General features: G+C 39.5%; 1 protein-coding gene across 1 annotated transcript; it reads right to left on the bottom strand.

The window, feature by feature from the left end:
* Positions 1-1,138: 1,138 nt before the first annotated feature.
* TMF1 (TATA element modulatory factor 1) lies at positions 1,139-17,302 on the bottom strand. The gene is made up of 17 exons (XM_084269488.1): positions 17,092-17,302; positions 13,388-14,628; positions 11,457-11,560; positions 10,524-10,650; positions 9,445-9,550; positions 8,683-8,825; positions 7,942-8,108; positions 7,617-7,773; positions 7,050-7,142; positions 6,332-6,488; positions 5,606-5,798; positions 5,229-5,298; positions 5,049-5,141; positions 4,163-4,273; positions 2,867-3,013; positions 2,274-2,399; positions 1,139-1,540 (listed from the first exon to the last, which is right to left on the bottom strand). The coding sequence occupies exons 1-17, from the start codon at positions 17,231-17,233 to the stop codon at positions 1,397-1,399; spliced, it is 3,321 nt and encodes a 1,106-aa protein (XP_084125614.1). The 5' UTR covers positions 17,234-17,302; the 3' UTR covers positions 1,139-1,396.
* Positions 17,303-17,313: the final 11 nt, after the last annotated feature.

The raw sequence follows: 17,313 nt of genomic DNA, 5'->3' as shown, positions 1-17,313 counted from the left end.
AACTGCACTATTTTTTCCCATGAACATACCCTTGCCTGTGTAACTTCAGTGACTAACCATTCTCCCCCTGAGGAATAAACCCCTCACACCCATAGAAGAGTTGTTTTTCTGAGAGGCTTTTCTGCAGAAGCAGTTTCTCACCATTCACATCCTTTGTCTCTCCCAGGCTGCTGAATACCACTCAGGAACAGAGCTCTCTAACACAAACTACAGCACACAGATGGGAAGAAACCCTCTCACTCAAGAGGCAATGGTCTAAAAAGCAAAGGATTTCAAATGCTGAGCATTTCATACGAGTGTCTCAGCTACAGTTCTGAGATGTAGCAAAATATTTGCTGTCTGGAATGCAGAGAGGAAGACTTCTTACCCCGATTCTCAGCATTCCCAAGGGTCCAATGCAAATATTTCCTCTGGCATTACTGAAAATGCAGCTCAACGTCATGCCACGTGGATGCTGTTTGACCAATACCTTGCTTAAGGAATGGCATGAGAAATACTTTGCAGCCACTGGAGACTTGCTTGAAAACTATATTAAGTCACAGTAGTTATGCAAAAAGTCTAAATCTTGCTACTTATATATATATATATATCCCTTTCCAAGGAACCATGAGAGCAGCAGCATTTCAAAAAATAATTTTCCTGCATTCTTCTGAACTGTTTTAGCTACTGTTAAAAACATCTTAGAACAAATATAGAATAGTTCAGATTTCTGGTGTTAAATACATTTAGTTACAAGCAGAGCTGTTGTCTCTAGACAGCTTATAAGGCAATACAAGCAATATGCAAGGTGAAGCTGGAATTTATAAAGTCTTAGACTCTGCTTAGAGGACTTAGTGTAAACAGTCAGACTAATCTGATTTATGAAGAGAGAATTACCCTAACATGTCCAAATGTTGCAAGTACAAATAGGAGATTTTCCTATCATAAAAATACCAATTATGCTTTAGATAAGCAGCTGCTGCTTCTTTGTTATTAAAAATTTACTGGTGAGATTTTTAGAAGAACTCACATTAAGAACACTTAAAAAAGACTAATGTCATTTTCACAAATATACAGACTTTCTGAATTCAGGACTGCCATAGTAAAACTCATGCCTTCCAGTGCTGGTCTCACAAGGTCACAATCATAATTTCTGCTACTGTTCAGAAGTAAAATGGTCCACTGTTTAGCAAAAATGTAAATAAATGGATGACTGAGAAAAAAATTATATATTGCACAAATAATTTAACTGCAGACAGTACAAGACACAAAGCATTGATTTTTGTCAACATATGAACTCTATTATATAGTCACACTTTCTATAATACAGTTATTTTTTACATTTAAATTCTGCATTTACATAAACAATTATCTTTACAATCTGTTATGGTATAGTGTTAAAGAGTTTCAGCAGGAATTAATTTTGTCTTTGTTTCAAAAGTTCATCAATCTGAGTCTTGTACATGTTTTTCACATCTTCGAGATCCAGGCGGAGCTCTTCAGCTTCCTCTGCTTTCTCTCCATACATCTGAAGAATTGTATTGTATCTTTGATCCAAATCCTGCAAGGACACGTAGTTTGTTATTTGACCTTTCTTCAACTTTAAAAAAAAAGCTGCTGCTAGGAGTAGGATTTTACACTGTCAGGGAAAATAGGTAATAATTAAATTATAAAATAGCGTTATCATATCAAAGTATAACTACTTTACAATGAAGCACATAGTAAACTCTTCAAAAATACTTTCTGCTTTGGCTCTCTGAATATGGCTAGGCTTATCCTCTAGATATAAAAGGAAGATATTCCAAAGACAAAGATCCTTGACTGGAAAGAATTAGTGCTGACTTCAGAGGATGTACTGAGGCACCTTGAAGTTTAACTGCTAAAAGTATTAGAAGACAGTTAGCAAACTACACTAAGTTTTACTAAAGCAATAGCCACAGTTTGTGAAATGTTTCATTAGGAAATTTAACATTCTGCATTTGAACAACTATAATTTCCAAAATGATTTCTAGTATTTCCATTTAAGACCTCAAACATTCAGAAGATCAGAGTACTTCTCCTATTACTTGTATCACTACTGCACACTCAGTCAATATCTGCAAACTCTTCTAAGTCCACACTATTTATCAGAGCACCTCCTCAAAAAAGCCTACCTCCAGCCAAGTGTCTTAAATGAAAAGGAAGAAGGTCTCTCCCTGGGTGAGCACGTGATTTTATGCACAGTGTGTCTTTCTAACTGCATTTTGAAGTGTCGTGGAGTACACATTTTCAGATTACAACAGAAATGCTCTTACCTTTAACTGTGCACGTAATTTTGGTATTTCCTTCACTTTTTCTTCAAGTTCATCATTTTGATTTGTTAATTTAACCAGTTCTTCTGCCATTATCGATCGAGTTTTCTCAAGGTTTCCAATTTCCAGCTAAGGTAAACACTTTTAACAATTAGGAGCAGGGAAGGATTTCCTGTATTTCTAAAATATGCTATTGAAGTATTTTTGTATGACAATTAAGACTTTTTCTTAAGCCAGACTATGAAACAAGCACACCCTGGACACTCCCACTTTCTTCTTAAATCCGATCAATGGTTGGTTTGGGGTTTTTTTAACAAGGCAAGGACCTATCCAGAAACTGAACAAGACAAGAAAGGAAGCAACAAATCCTTCTTTTACTCTTCCCTCATACCTCCAGGGGCTATCCTGGTAGATAGAATTGTTGTAAGAGGGGAAAAGCAAGCACACACTACTGTGAGGAGAGGGACCAGGCTCTCTGAAGATAAAACAGCTTGCCTTTATGTTATATTGAATGTAAAATTTGAATATACTATTCATTGCATTAGTATTTACACTTATAAACACTGTGTTTCATTGTACCAGTTTAGCTACAGTACCTGTAGATGGGAAATCTCTCCTTCTCTTAGTTTTAGCTGTGACTGAAGGTTTTCAATTATGCTTGATCCTGCTCCCATCCTTATAGCATCATAAAGATTGCTCCCACTAGGAGCTATTGGTCCAAATGAGTGATCATGAGGATCATCCTACAAGCAAAATGTTAGAGAAGCTTAAAATTAAACAAAAAGTGCACTCTTTTGGAATCTTCCCCCTCCCAATATATTATTTCATTTAAGATTTAAAATTATGCTAAACAAGCATCTCAACCCTTGAAGTTTTGTCTTTTTAAAAAAGCTTAAGGTGAAAAGGTACAATTTGGAGATAGCTCCTTCATGGCAAGTTCTCATCTCATCCATACAACTGTCATTTAACTTGGACATCGATAACCCTGTCCATAGGTGTGGTTTAGCCTTGCTTGCTTCCCCAATTCCCAGAAAAAAGGAGGGATGGAAAGACAAAGGCAAACCTTGTGGGTTGGGATAATGATAGATACTGGGACAGCAAAGGGAGGAAGATATAACAATATACAAAGCTAGTGATACAGAAAGGCAGTTTTCACTGAACCACACAACTCAGACTGCAGTTCAGAACCATCCTGAAGCTATGCACCCCTTCCCCACCAGCCGCCCTTTATGCTGAGCATGACATCATGGTATGGAATATCCCTTTGCCCAGTTCGGGTCACCTGTCCTGGCTGTGTCCCCTCCCAGGTTCCTGCATGCCTTCCTCCTTCATGTTAGCAGGGCAGCATGAAAAGCTGACAAGTCCTTGACTGCCTGGCTACCACTAAACCCATCAGTGTGTTATGAGCACAGCTCCCACCCTAACTCCCAAACACAGCACTGTGCCAGCCATGAGAATGAGAACTGACTGTATCCTAGCTGAATCCAGGACACAGAAAGCAGCACTTTGCACAAACTACAACAGTCAATGCCACTGCCTAGGGAGCAGGGTTGTGCCCTAAACCTGGATGGCTAGTAAAAATTACATCCATTAATTTGACCCCTACTAATGTAATTCAATTCTTCTACATGAATCAGACTTGTGAACTCAGTACCAATACATGAATATACTACTATACAATAAAAGTTTTAGTTTTACACAGTATTTCTCAGATGGTTTACAATACCAGACATCATCTAAGCAGACTTTAGATATTTCTGCATAGGAATTACCTTGTCTAAGGCCAATACACTCTTGAAAAGTCATTTTCTACATTAAAAAAGTTCTTGAAGAGAAAAAAGCAGTCTGTCCAAAAAAAAAAACCAAACCCCAATGTAAGTGATACACAATACCTGTGAGAGGAAAGATGTCTGAAGACCTGCCATGTCAACTCCACTTATGGAACTGGAGCGTGACATAGTTGGAGTACTTGAAACCGTTTCAACTGTAAAGGGCTTCCGATCCTTAAAAAAACCAAACAACAAACAAAACCCCAGAGGACATCACCAGTCAGGTAAAGGAAGAAGTTCACAAGAGGGTGAAAGGCAGATTCTGTAAAGCACTACTGCCCACTTCCACCAACGTCTTTCAAGCAGCCAAAGGAGATCGAGAGGCAGCTTTGTATGCCCAAAGATATCACAGGATATCAACCCAGATGTGTCTTTCTAGAATGCACATTAACACTTTTTTTGTTTGTTTTTTGCTTTATTTTCTAAATAAATTGTGTGAATTCAATTGTGAGATTTCTCACATGTAAGTACCTCACTGACGTACCTTCCAGACTGACCTCTTTTTACAGGCAGCACCTGAAAGTACACTAGCCTCTGAAGGATAGAGTACTTAGATTTTAGAACTAAGAAGCCAAAAATAGAAACAGTTTTACTTGAGTATTAACTACTAATTAGCAGTAACAAAGGTACTGACTCTTGAGAACTGTTCTGATTTATGACTTCAGCTGGAAAGCATGCAGTACATTACACACAGTCATGGGAACACAGAACTGGAATTCAGTGGAAGCGATGCTAGTAGTCTAAGCAAAGACAACAAGTGCCTTCAGAATACAGAATTCAATATCATTAAAAAAAATCAGAAGATTAAACAAAACTTTATCCACATTTTCTCTTTTCTCAGGTTAAATACTCTGGACATTTCAGTGTGTATCACACAAGCACTTATTTCACTGGAAATAAGAGTCAGTCAGGATAAAGAAAAAGCCACATTCAAGTCAGGTTTTGGTACCTTCTCCTTTGCAGCTTCTTGCACAAAAATTGCTTTCTTCCTTTCCTGTTCAACTTTCATCTTCTCCATTTCTAACTGCGTAGCTAGAAACGTCTACAAAAATAAATACAGGTTGGGTTGTCAGACTCCTGCTAGCTCAGACTTCAACAATGACAAGCTTAGAGCTGAAGTAGGCAGTACCTTTTCTTTCTTTGCATCTTCCAAGGTTTTTGCATACTCATCTTTGAGCCCTTCCAGTTCAACCTCATATCTACAGTGAGGGAAGAAAGAGGTAAAGTCAGTAATTAAGTATTTTGCATTTATTTTAGATTCACATACTTTTAAAACAACACAACTTCATGGCTTTAAAACATGAAAATGTATCAGTCTTCAGCACAACCCAAAATATCCCTCACAGCTGGACAACTTTATCAACAGCTGCCATCATTTTGCAGTCATATCAACACTGGAATGAGTGACGGTTCCCAACTTGCAGAGATCTGCTGCAGATGGTTTAGATAGGTTATTCTATTTCACTGCCCTTTAAAGAGACACTGTTAACCAAAGATGCAACACACCTACTGTTTTCATTTTCCACTTTCTTCAATCTGTTTCTCTCCACTTCTAACTGAGCCTGAAGGCGTGTATTTTCTTGCCTTAAAAGACTGTTTTGAGATTCAGTAGAAGACATCTGAATTTTATGAGAAAGAAGTTCTTCTGTGGCAGCTCGTTCTCTCTCAGCAGCTGCTGCTAGAAGAGTTTGAGACTCACCTAATATTAAGTAAAGAAAAGCATTGAATTTAAGTTTTTTGATCAAACACCTATAACATGGGCCAATTATTTAAGCTCATTAAGTTCACCTTTGGGAATTTAATGCCTTTTTAATATAAAATAACAGAATACTACTTTATCAACAAATGTATGTCACACTACCTATGCAGTTAGGCAAGTAAAAATAAACCTCTGCATTACAGAATCTAAGCACCAGACTGGACAACTGGAAGTGCTGGTCTACTTCCAGTGTCTCAGTGTCTACCCTTCCTTTACATAACATCAGAACATGTACACTTTTAACACCTTTATCTTATAATCTTATGTTACACTATGTTTTAAAGAGAATCAGTGAACCACCTGTCCAAGAACCTTTGCAGAATATCCCACATACCAGTTCCTTACAGAAAATCATCTCTCCTTGATCCCCCACCTATGCCTTAGGCACTTATCAAGGCCTTTCCGTTTACCTTCAGCCATCTCACACCTTCATCAAGAGCCTCACTGTTCAGGAAAAGCTAAAAGCATCTTACCAAGTCTGTCAGAAAGGTTTTTTTCCAATTTTTCCCAGGCAGAGGTTTGTGCTCCCAGTGTGGCTTGCAGGTTCTCTATCTGCCGGAGAAGTGGCCGTGTAGCTGATGTGACACTCTGACTGAGTTCTTGGTTCCGGCTCTCTGCTTCTTGGAGCCTCTGAGATCACAAATTGAATAAAATCAAGTTTTACAATCATATGATGGATCAAAATAAAAACTTTAGCAATTTCATTACATTCCAAAATTCTTATTTTCAGACTTGGGAGTGTAGTGTGGAATTTCAAGACAGAAGCTTCCATACATGATGACAAAAACAGCCCAGAGATTTACATTTCACAAGCCTTCTGGACGTCACTTGAAACACTTTGGTAACAACATATTTATCTTCCCAAGAAGTATTCTTAAGCAGCTAGAGTGTTTAAACACATTTGCTAGCAATTTTAAAGGACTACTACAAACTTAACAGTTGCACCCTGTTCTAAAAGGCTAGCATTACATGTAAAATGCATCAAAATTAAGATTTTTATTTTCAATAAGCAATTAAAATTTTTTTCTGTTAATATTTTCATTGCTGTTCTACACTGGCCAAGTACTGCAGGGTAACCAGGAAAGCAAAGCCTCATTTTTCAGGCTATTAATGTCATGTTAGCATTTCCTTTGCACTTTTTAAAAGACCTCCTTGCAGATTCAAGGTCACATAATCTATCTGCTCCAGTACCTGTTGCAGTTCAGTGATTTCCTGGCGTAAATAGTCTTCTTTTCTTGCTGCCTGCTGTTCTGCACGTTGCAGTGCCAGCCTCAGATCTGCCACCTAAACAAACAGGACACCATCTCTTATCTCTTGCCAAAAGTTACAGTGCCACCTACTCACTGTTACAGTCCTATACCTTGTGTATGGTATGTCTCTTTACAAGCTAACGGTGTAAGTTTTGCATGTGTACAAGTAGTTACACCTATTTACCCATCACTAAAAATGTTGTCCAACTTAATTTCTTGAACTTTGCATTATGGTAAGAGCACTGCAAAGTAAACAAAGCTGAACAAGTCTCTTTAAACAGATAAGTAAAGCTGAAAATATGTTATAAAATATATTTTTTAAGCTTAGCACAGCTACCATTACAGACTGAACAAGTTCACAGGAAATAAATCCACTGGACATTTGCTAAGTACACAAAAATTAGTTCAACCTTATACTGCATCTGATTCATTATACTGGATGCACACACCATCTGAGTACATTTATTTTTTGAATTAAAAAGTTTTATTCAGAGCATTTCAGACCCACCTGAATTGCCAAAGCTTCTTGCTGCTGTCGCGCCTCATCCTGAGCCTTCTCCAGAGCTAACCCAAGCTCTTCCTTTGCCTTCATTTCCCGACTTAGGGCTGCTTCTTCTGCCTCACTGTCCTTTGTAGCATTAGCTTTATGAAGATCTGCAAGTTCCCTTGTGGAGGGGGGAATAAGAACACCAAGGCTTTTTACAGTTCATGCAAGACCAACAGTGACTTTGCAAATGATATTGTTGTACAGTGCTTGTGAAGTGTGACTATATAAGAAATAGACACAGAGGCTGAACATAGGGTTGAAGACAGGCCCATGAATATCTGCTTACTTGTATGCACTGTCAAGTGCTGCCTGAACACTTCTGTTCCGTTCTTCAAGGTCTTCCACTTCTGCCTGAAGTTTAGCAAGATCCTTTTCTTGTCGCTCTACGACACCGTTCAGTTGTTTAATGCTGTCTCGGTGTTGTTTCTCAAGCTCTTCCTTGCCATCAAGCACCTGTGAAGAGTGCAAACAAGAAGCACAAGACTAATCCCAGTACACAGACTAGGTTGGCAATGCTATCTGAGGACAATGGCAACTGTAGTGACCGATACAGGATGAAGGTACACAAAGGGACTAAACCAATCTAATACTTCAACAAAAGAGAAAGGTTTTGTTTCCCCAGAGATGGGGCTCCTCAGTGTCACATACTGGCTTGTACTGGGTGTGCTGTTTGTAAGGTTTTGATTCAATCACTAACCAAGAAAAGAAAAGAAAAAACCCCACAACAACAAAAGCAAAATCCAAGCCTGCCCTTGCTGGTGTAGGTTTTCCAGCTAAATTGAGTGTGCTGGATTTGGTTGATAATGAGCACTGCAAGTACAAACAAGCAGCTGGAAAGACACATTCCCACAAAGTGTCTGAGAGCAGACACCAAAATCACATCTCAGTGCTCCAATACTATGAAATAGAGAAGTCCCCCAACAAATAATAATAATAAAAAAATCAGTCTATTTAGGACCTCTCCAAAAGTCTACTCCACAGCTAATATAAAAAGTTTTAAAAAAAGAAGTCGTCACAAATCTCTCACCTGTTTTAAATGCTGCAACTCCTCTTCCAATTCCTTAATCTTTTTGTTCTGTTTTGCATTAATATTCTCTCTCTCTTTCTCTTTGGCTCTTAATTTCTTAATAATGTTGGAATTGTGCAGCTGCTGTTTGGAGAGCTTTTCTCCTGCAAAGAGAACGAACATAAAACTGATGATCACATTGCTGTTATTCTATGAACTCTGTTCACAACTTCCCCTGCTCTTCAGTCTTGTGAAAATAATAATCAAATATGTATGGAAATGTTACCCTCTTTATTTTGTGCAAATTCTCAAGTTTTAAATCTACCTTATTATGAGATGACCTTGCTACATACTAAGCTACAGTGAGATAGGATAGGCACTGAAAGGCTTTGGAAGAAAAGCAATTGAGCTCATCATACCATGAAAAAATAAGATGGACTTTTTTGTTTTAATTCCAAAATTACAAAGTAGTAAGGGAGACACTGTAGAAATGCCTTGAACAACACCCTAGTTAGATTTCTGCTGAGCAGAGCACGGCATGTTGTGCTGCTCACTGGTCCTACCTCAGCACCTCTCCATGTATACTGCAGAAAGTCCTCCTCTGGCCATCTGTATGTGACTCACCCCTCCTGCTGCTCTCTGCTATTAACTAAATGGTTCAAATGTTCAAACATCTAATGTGCTTTAAATGATGTATTTACCCCACATAAAGAAGATTCATACGTGAAGGCAGCATATTTCAAATGATTCTACAAATTTTTACTGTAAACAAATAATTCTGACCTTCCTCCATTAATCCTTTGATTTGCTCTTCTTTCTCTTTCAGTAACTCAGCAGTTTCATTGGTATTAAGTCTAGTAGCCAATTCTTCTTTAACAGTCTTTACTTCCTAAATAATAGGATAAAATACAATTATTCATTAAAATCTATTTTGGGAAAAAAAATCACACTGTAAGTTACACTGACCACCTTTAATTTCAACCCTTCCTCTCAACAGGCTTTGCTTTGAAAACAATTTAGGTTGGAAGGGGACTCTGGAGATTATCTGATCAAATCAGCTTGCTCAGAGCCTTATTCCATCAAGTTTTAAAAACCACCAAGGATTGAGACTCCATAAATTCTCTGTACAATTTGTTCCAACTCCTCCTTCCATTTTACTTGCTACAAACTTTTGTCATACAGTAAAAGCAAACTGTTATATTCACACACCAGTTATCAGGTGATTTTTCTATTTCAGCTTAATACTGTGCTAACACAGTGACACAGACAGTGAGGAAACAACTATGATGTCTTTTGTCTTCCCCCCCCCCAATTTACATGTTTGAGTTTACCTTTTGCAGCCCAGCAATAAGCTACAGAAATGTAATGCTGTGATAGGAGGTTAAATAGAACATTTAAACTCCGTAAACTTTGTTGCTGCAAATTTCTTTGCTCATTCCAGACCAATCCATCATCAGGCCTTAATTTTCCTACCAGTTAATCCTCTAAAGAAGCCATTCCCATTCTTGGCCTCTTGCCCACATCCTCAAGCCATTCCTCTCCCTCACACCAATACAAATACATATATGGTACAAGGTAAATGAGAACAGTCGTTAAACCTATTTTTTTCCTCCCCAAACCAGACTAACTTTAACTTAAATGAGTTCCCTAACTTGGTTCACAACATGGATGCAAAAATACATGTGTCAACACAAGGAAATAACAAGCAGCCTGGGAGGCTACAATCAGCTTATGCTAGCTACTAATACCATGAGATAGCACCTGTCACTCTCATGCTATTTCCTAGCCTAATTTTTAACAATCAAGAAATTTATTTGTGTTCTAAAATAATGAACATTAATCTCACTGAAAAGCAAAATTACCTTTTTAGCTGCATCCCTCTCTTTGCAGGCTAGCTGGAGCTTCTTTTCAGCATCTGCAATTCGCTGAGCAAACTCCTCTTTAAGAGATGAAAGGCTACTGCTCTCTTCTTTCATTCTAAACATTTCACTGCATTTAAAATTAACATTTCAGAACAGTTGCAGTTACGTGACACTCCAAGCAGTTGGCATCAGGTTGTCTTAAACACACTTCCATATTACAAGTACTAATCAAAGATCTTTAATAATAAACAATGAAATGCTTGATTTACCTTAAAAATTTTGCCCCTTAATCAAGTTCTGATTAAGTACATTCTGTAACATATACAGGGCAAATGATTAAATGTATTTTTTAATTAAGATCAATTTAGTCATTAAGTAACACCTTCACATATTATCTGCAAATTTTGAACTTGATATTTGATCAGTAAACTGGCAAATCCAACTTTTATCCCTCTCCCCCCCCCGCCATTAATTTTAACTGAATTAAATAATGAATTCAGTTTTTTCCCTAAACCAGCCCTTCCACCACACTTTCACTGCCTACATTTTAGTCAGCAAATTACTTCGTAACTCAGGTTCATCCATCTGCATTGGAAGAGTCAGTGTCCCTTAAAAGCTGAATCCAGTCTTAAATCAAAGATCTTTATTAATAAACTCAGTCTGGCTCTACAGATCTGTCATTCCCACTGCTTGCTTATCAAAAAGTCTTACACTAGCCTCTTTCCAAAAGAGATTCTGGACCCAACAAATAACATGTCTTTAAAAAAATATCCTCACAAACATGTAATTGTTATTTCCACCTTTTCCAAACACTGCACATCCCTTGCAACCTTTGCTCTAGTTATAGAGCCATTTGGTTTATGATATTGTCTACTGATCCTATCACAGTAAAGTTAAAGTTACACCCAGTTCTGTGTGTGTTTTCATACTTACTCTTTCAGGTTATCATAAGCTTCTTCCAGGCGTGCCTTTTCTTTGCTAGTACTTAGTAGCTGTATTTCCCTCTTCTCCAGTTTCTCAGTTAATGAATCAATCATCTGGATGATGTTTTTACAGATAAAGATCAGATGAATGGGACAATTAAAACACAAAAAGGGCAGGCGTCCCCTTCTCCCCCATCCTCCAATCCCTCCCAACACTATTTGAAGCTGAACTCGACAATGTTTCTAGGAATTAAAAGTCAGTGAAAATTACCATGTTTCCACCACATAAATTTAGAATTAAGCAATATCTAAACACAAGTCACCTGTCTTCTACAACTGTAGAAACTAAGTAAGCACATGTGGCTCAACTCTGAGCTCCTCAACAAAATCATCAGTTACATTTAATTGCAAATGAAGTTTTTAAATGGAGCTGATAACCTACAAAACTTTTTGTGTGCATATACATATATATCTAACACTAACCATTAAGACTCCCAGTGCTCTTTATACCACCCTTTACAGAATAATTCACATCAGAAGGTCTCTGCTGTGAAATGTTAGTACAAAGCAGCAAAACAGCATCAGATGAGGGAAGAAAACTTTCAAGCAGGGTCAAGAGCTCTTAGCTTACATCACCAAAATCACTTATTAATAGCAAATTTTGTAAAGCTAAATAGAGAGAAATTACACAAGCATACATGCAACTGTACAAACACAAATAAATGAAACAGATTCTCTAAGTGTAGCTCAAAATGGCCAAATGAAAGACAAAATTAGCTGTGTTATCAGTATTTCCCACAATGTATAACCATGTAAGGTAGGAAAACTTAGGGATAACAGCCCACAGCTTCGGAGTTCCCTAAGGAATTTACATTGACATTCCACACACTTTACACACACACAAATTCTTTCCTTAAAACACACATTGCACTGGGGTTTTATGAAGCAATTTCTTTCCCCTTACTACTACCAGAAACAGCATCAGTGCTGCCGATGTGCTGAGAGGACAAGGGCAGGAGTAGGGCCCATTTATGCCACATATTAGGCACACAGACTATGAACAGAGCAAAATGCAAAGAAACAGAGCAAGAGACATGTCAAAGGAGCTGAGAAATTAAAAACAAGAATACAGTAACAGGAAAGTGACCAAAGAAATGGGAAAAAGTGCATACAGTATACTGGCAGAACCAGGCAAGACATAGTGCTTCAAAGCTCCAGCTTAGCCCTCTACACTTGAGGAGCCTACTGTGTCATGTTTCTAGTCATCCCATCTAGCTAAAGCTGCCATACAAAATTCCTTTCAGTCTATTCACTATTTATAAATATGCTTATCTTCTTGATTAAAAAGCCTAGTGTACATTCTTTTAAAAACAAAATATTACTGCTGCTAAAAACAAACATTAATCTATCTAGTAAAAGGGATTTATTTACACTATCTATTGCTGTCCTCAAAGAATGTGCATAATGCTCCTGCAATGTACTCAAATTTTGGCAATTTGTTAGTCTGGAGAAAAAATGCTTGCAAAATATTACCTTGATTATTGCTGAAATACTAAAGACTTGTAGTTCCATAATTCAAGTCAAAACACCTCAAGAAACCCCCCCACTCTCCAAAGAAAAAAAACAAACCCAAACCACCACTGAAGAATTAAGATGATACATTTGACTTATCAAGGATTTCTGTTTGCTAGCACTACTCACAATTCATAATGATAATTAGATGGATTAGGTGAAACCCCAAACTAAATGTCCAGAAATTTCACCAGTATTCTTCCACTGTGGAAGATGAAAGACAGTTTTCTACAAGGTAAGGTAGTTCAGCATCAATTCATTCATTCAAATGAGGTGAAGCTAATACCTATATACGACAACAACAGGAATTTCAACTGTTCAATTTCAATTAAAAAGGTGAGTTTGCAAAAAAAAACATTTTACAGTTACCTTTTTAAGCTCTTGCTTTTCAGTGTCCTCTTCTAACAAGTTTTCAACAGCATCTTGCTGTGGCTCAGTCTCCTCTTTCACAATCTGTTCTTCAACAGTTTGCACAGTAGTTACCAAAACATCTGGCTGCTCAGAATTAACAGGAGTTGCACTTCTCCCACTCTCTTCCATCTCAGCTTCCTCAGCATGTAAAACAGGAGTGTCATTCAAGTTTTCAGATGTATTTTTCAGGGCATCAACTGTTTCTGTCTTTGGTGCAGAAGGACTGACAGCGACAGATGCTGAAGCAGAAGCCCGACCTGATAACTCATCATCTGAATTTATTTCACTGACACTTCTGCTATCTAAAGACTGTACACTAAATGAATCAATTCTTTCAAAAGCATCAGAGGAGCAGCAGCTCTCAGTCATTTTTTGGAAGTCATCTAAACGGTTATAATCTGCACAGGCAGAAGTAGATAAAAGCTGAAACGATGTCTGCATTAGATGAAGGCTGGATTTGGAATCTGTAGCTTCTTGTCTTGAACTTACTGAGCTCTCACTTATTACACTTTCATGGTCCAGAACTTCAATATCACTAGTTGTGGATGTCCCCGAGGAAAAAGTGCTAACTGGAGGTGAAGGGGTGTTGCTTTGCCTGTCCTCAGTCTTTCGCTCCTTGGTTTCCAAGCCCATGTCTTTTGTGCCAGCACTAAGAGGCTGCGCAGCGCCATCCGCTGCGCCCCCAGCTCCATCCCCTCCTACGCTGGATTTTTCATTAGCAGCATCTTCAGGTACTTCCAAATTTAGACCAGACACCTTTTTGTCAGTAACTTCGTTCGTGCTTTCTTCACACTTGGCATCAGATTCAAGCACAGAGCTCTCTTCTAACGTCTCCTTAGGAACATCAAGGTTTTTCAAGTCCCCAAGGCCAGCCACAGAGGAGTCTTTCACTTCTGCCTCTGTTGTCACCGGTACTTCCAGCTGACCAGGGTGCTGAGACTCCTTTAAAGTGCTTTTCACCTCCTCTTTGGGTCGCTGTGATTTGGATGGAGGTTTGGACACCACTGAATTTTTCTGTATACTCTGAACATCTGTTGGAGAGAGAAAGGCACTGAAGAAGTTCTCAGATTCATCTACAACCGTCCTCCTCACTGGCTTAGTGATTGCTGTTGGTGATATCGGCTGATTCTGTGGTTCTGTATTTGAACTTAAGCCCCAGGAAGATGTATCCCATCCTCCACTTATGAGAGAATTTGTTCCTAAAACAGTAAAAAAAAGACAAGAGAGGTCAAGAAAATTTAAAGTTTAATACTTTTCAGACTTTGTCGTCTTAGATGCAACAGCTCAGATGAAATGTTTTCAATGTCATACAACTTAAAATGAGTATTATACATGTTCATAAACTGCATCGATTTCATTGCTACTTCCTAACAAAGCCTTGAACCATGTTTTAGACAAAGCAAAAGAAGCTTCTGAGACACACAAAGTAATTTTAAGACTTAAGGTGGACACAGACACCTCTAGAAAGTCGGAGTTCCTGAATGGAACCAACCTGCTCCCTCCCTGTTAAACAGTAACTTCAGCAAAGGCAGAAAGAAACCATTGCACAAATTACACCAGCAATAACGTGCCTGGGAAGGGGGAAGAAGCCCACACAGCACTCTGAAAGCTCTAAGGACATGTCTGAAGCCTATTTGGGCACAAAAAGCAATAGTTTCCTTTGCAAAGGGCATAAGTGGAAGAGAATGTGGCCTCCTGCTTCTTATGGCAAGAGGAGGCTATAACCTGAAAAACTGTAGATTAAAAATAAAGAATTATGCAGATTGCAAAAGGAGGAAACAATTACTGGGTCTTAAAAGTTATCTTCCAGTAGTACACAAACACTTCACACACCATTACAGAAGACAGGGGGGAGGAAGCTTTAAATATTTATAGAATTTACACTGTAAGGTTTCTTGCACTTTCACTTTTTGAGAGGCTTCACATTTCATCCACACACACCAAGCAACACCAGGAAGCTGACAACACACATTGGCAGCAGCCCAGCTGACAGCTTGCTTCTCCTCTGGAGCAACACTGAACTGATTATTTCAGAAGTTGCCCTAAACCAAAGTCAATACCTCCCATTATTCTATTTCTTGCAGGTTTCCCAGGACTTCTCAACAGCAAAGACAGTAAGAATTTCAGCATCAAATTTCAGCAGCATCCCAAGCAAGGAAATTTTAAAAAAGTATCAAATTTTATTTTGTACTTGCAAACATCATCTGGATAACATAACTTATTTCAGACTACCTGAAACCAAGTTTACTTTATACAACAATACCTATTAAAACCCATTGAATTATCACGTTTAAAGTAGACTACCACTTTTAGAAGCTGTTGATACCTACTGGCCTGAAGACCTGAAACTGAGATAATTGCTGTTCTCACTGCCAAAAATACTACAAACATCTGATTTCCTATTACCTTGTCCACAATTTAATAGCTTCCCCAAGCCCTGGAACGAACTGTAACATTCCAAAAGTATTATGACTTCTTTTAAAAACGCATTTGTTTTCCCTGAAAAACAGGTGTAGGCTGGTCTCTGCTGCTTTCCTTACGAATTACAGAACTATAAATGATACAAGTTAAGTTTAAAAGCAGTTTGAACAAGGTTAAAGTTTTAAGAAACTAAGCACAAGACACCTTCTACAAACAATTCCTGTAATTTAAGACCAGGCTAGATTAAGCAACTGCTGAGTCCTTGCTCCTACAAAGGGGAGGAAGATATGCAAAACAGCCCTTGCACTTTGCTAGGCAGGGAAATAACCTAGAAAACACTTTCAGTTGTTACAGCTCTCGATTTTCAGAAACCTAACTGTGCTCTGGGTACACCTGGCAATATCCTCCTCCTACAAACACAACCAGTTCTAGATGCAGGCACAGCAAGGGCACTGATTGGGGATGACTTAAGCTTTCCATCCTTTTCTTTACATGTTCTTATCTTTAAGGTATTTATTATTTACAGGTAAAAAAGACTCCTTTTTGCTCTTTAGTTTCAAAACAATAATTTAGGGCCAATCATTCATTCCAGTCCCACATTAGCACACCACAGGACGCTTCCTCATAGCCCAGCCGTGACAGCTTTTCCACCAACACATTCCTTTCAGCAGCTGTTCACGACCGCGACCTTAAGGCCACAGTGGAAACTTCTCCTGGTTTATGCAGACCTGACTTTGGGTTTCTGCTCGTCCTGTCACAGAGGGAGAGGATGCATGCCTCAAAGCACAGAGCTTCCACCTTTTTAGTAACTGAACGGATTTTATCACCCATTAGTCCCTCGGAAAGCAAACAAACAACTCCGCAAGACACGGATGTGAAGCGCAGCGCTACCGCACGTAAGAGCACGACACTGGTGACACAACAGGGTACGGCGAGTGATGCTGAGGCTTCCTCAGCTGTTCGTCGGCGTTGGCTCCCTGCGAGGGGGGAGGGACCACAGGCGCCGCGGGCCGGGCTTTGGCCCGGGAGGGGCGGTTGAACCCCCACAAGTGTAACCCCCGGCCCCAGATCGCGGGGGAGACAGGAGGGGGGCAGAGGAGGAAGAGGGTGAGGGGGAAGGTGCGGCCCCGGCCCACCCCGCCGCCAGGGCCGTGGGGGGGGCCGGGAGGCGAGGCGGCTCAGCCTGCCTCACTGAGGGGTTGGGGGCACAGCAAGCGCTGCCCACCGCCGCCTAAACTTACCGTCACCGTAGTCGGGGATGACGGCGTCGGGCCAGGGGCTCTCCTCGGCCTGGATGTCCAGCACACGGTCGATAGACTTCTGGGCCTGCGACAGCGCCTGCTTGGCGAAGCTGGAGAGCTGCGAGGCGTTGAACCAGCTCATCCTCCGCGCTGCCCGGTCCCGCAGGAGGCGGCGGCACCGGGACAGGCACTGAGGCGGACGGGGAGCGACCCGCCCTCCGA

Source organism: Gallinula chloropus, assembly GCF_964237585.1.
Source record: "Gallinula chloropus genome assembly, chromosome: 12".
Lineage (NCBI taxonomy): Eukaryota > Metazoa > Chordata > Aves > Gruiformes > Rallidae > Gallinula > Gallinula chloropus.
Note: the sequence above shows the minus strand (reverse complement) of the source record. Positions and strands in the feature narration are given on the sequence as shown.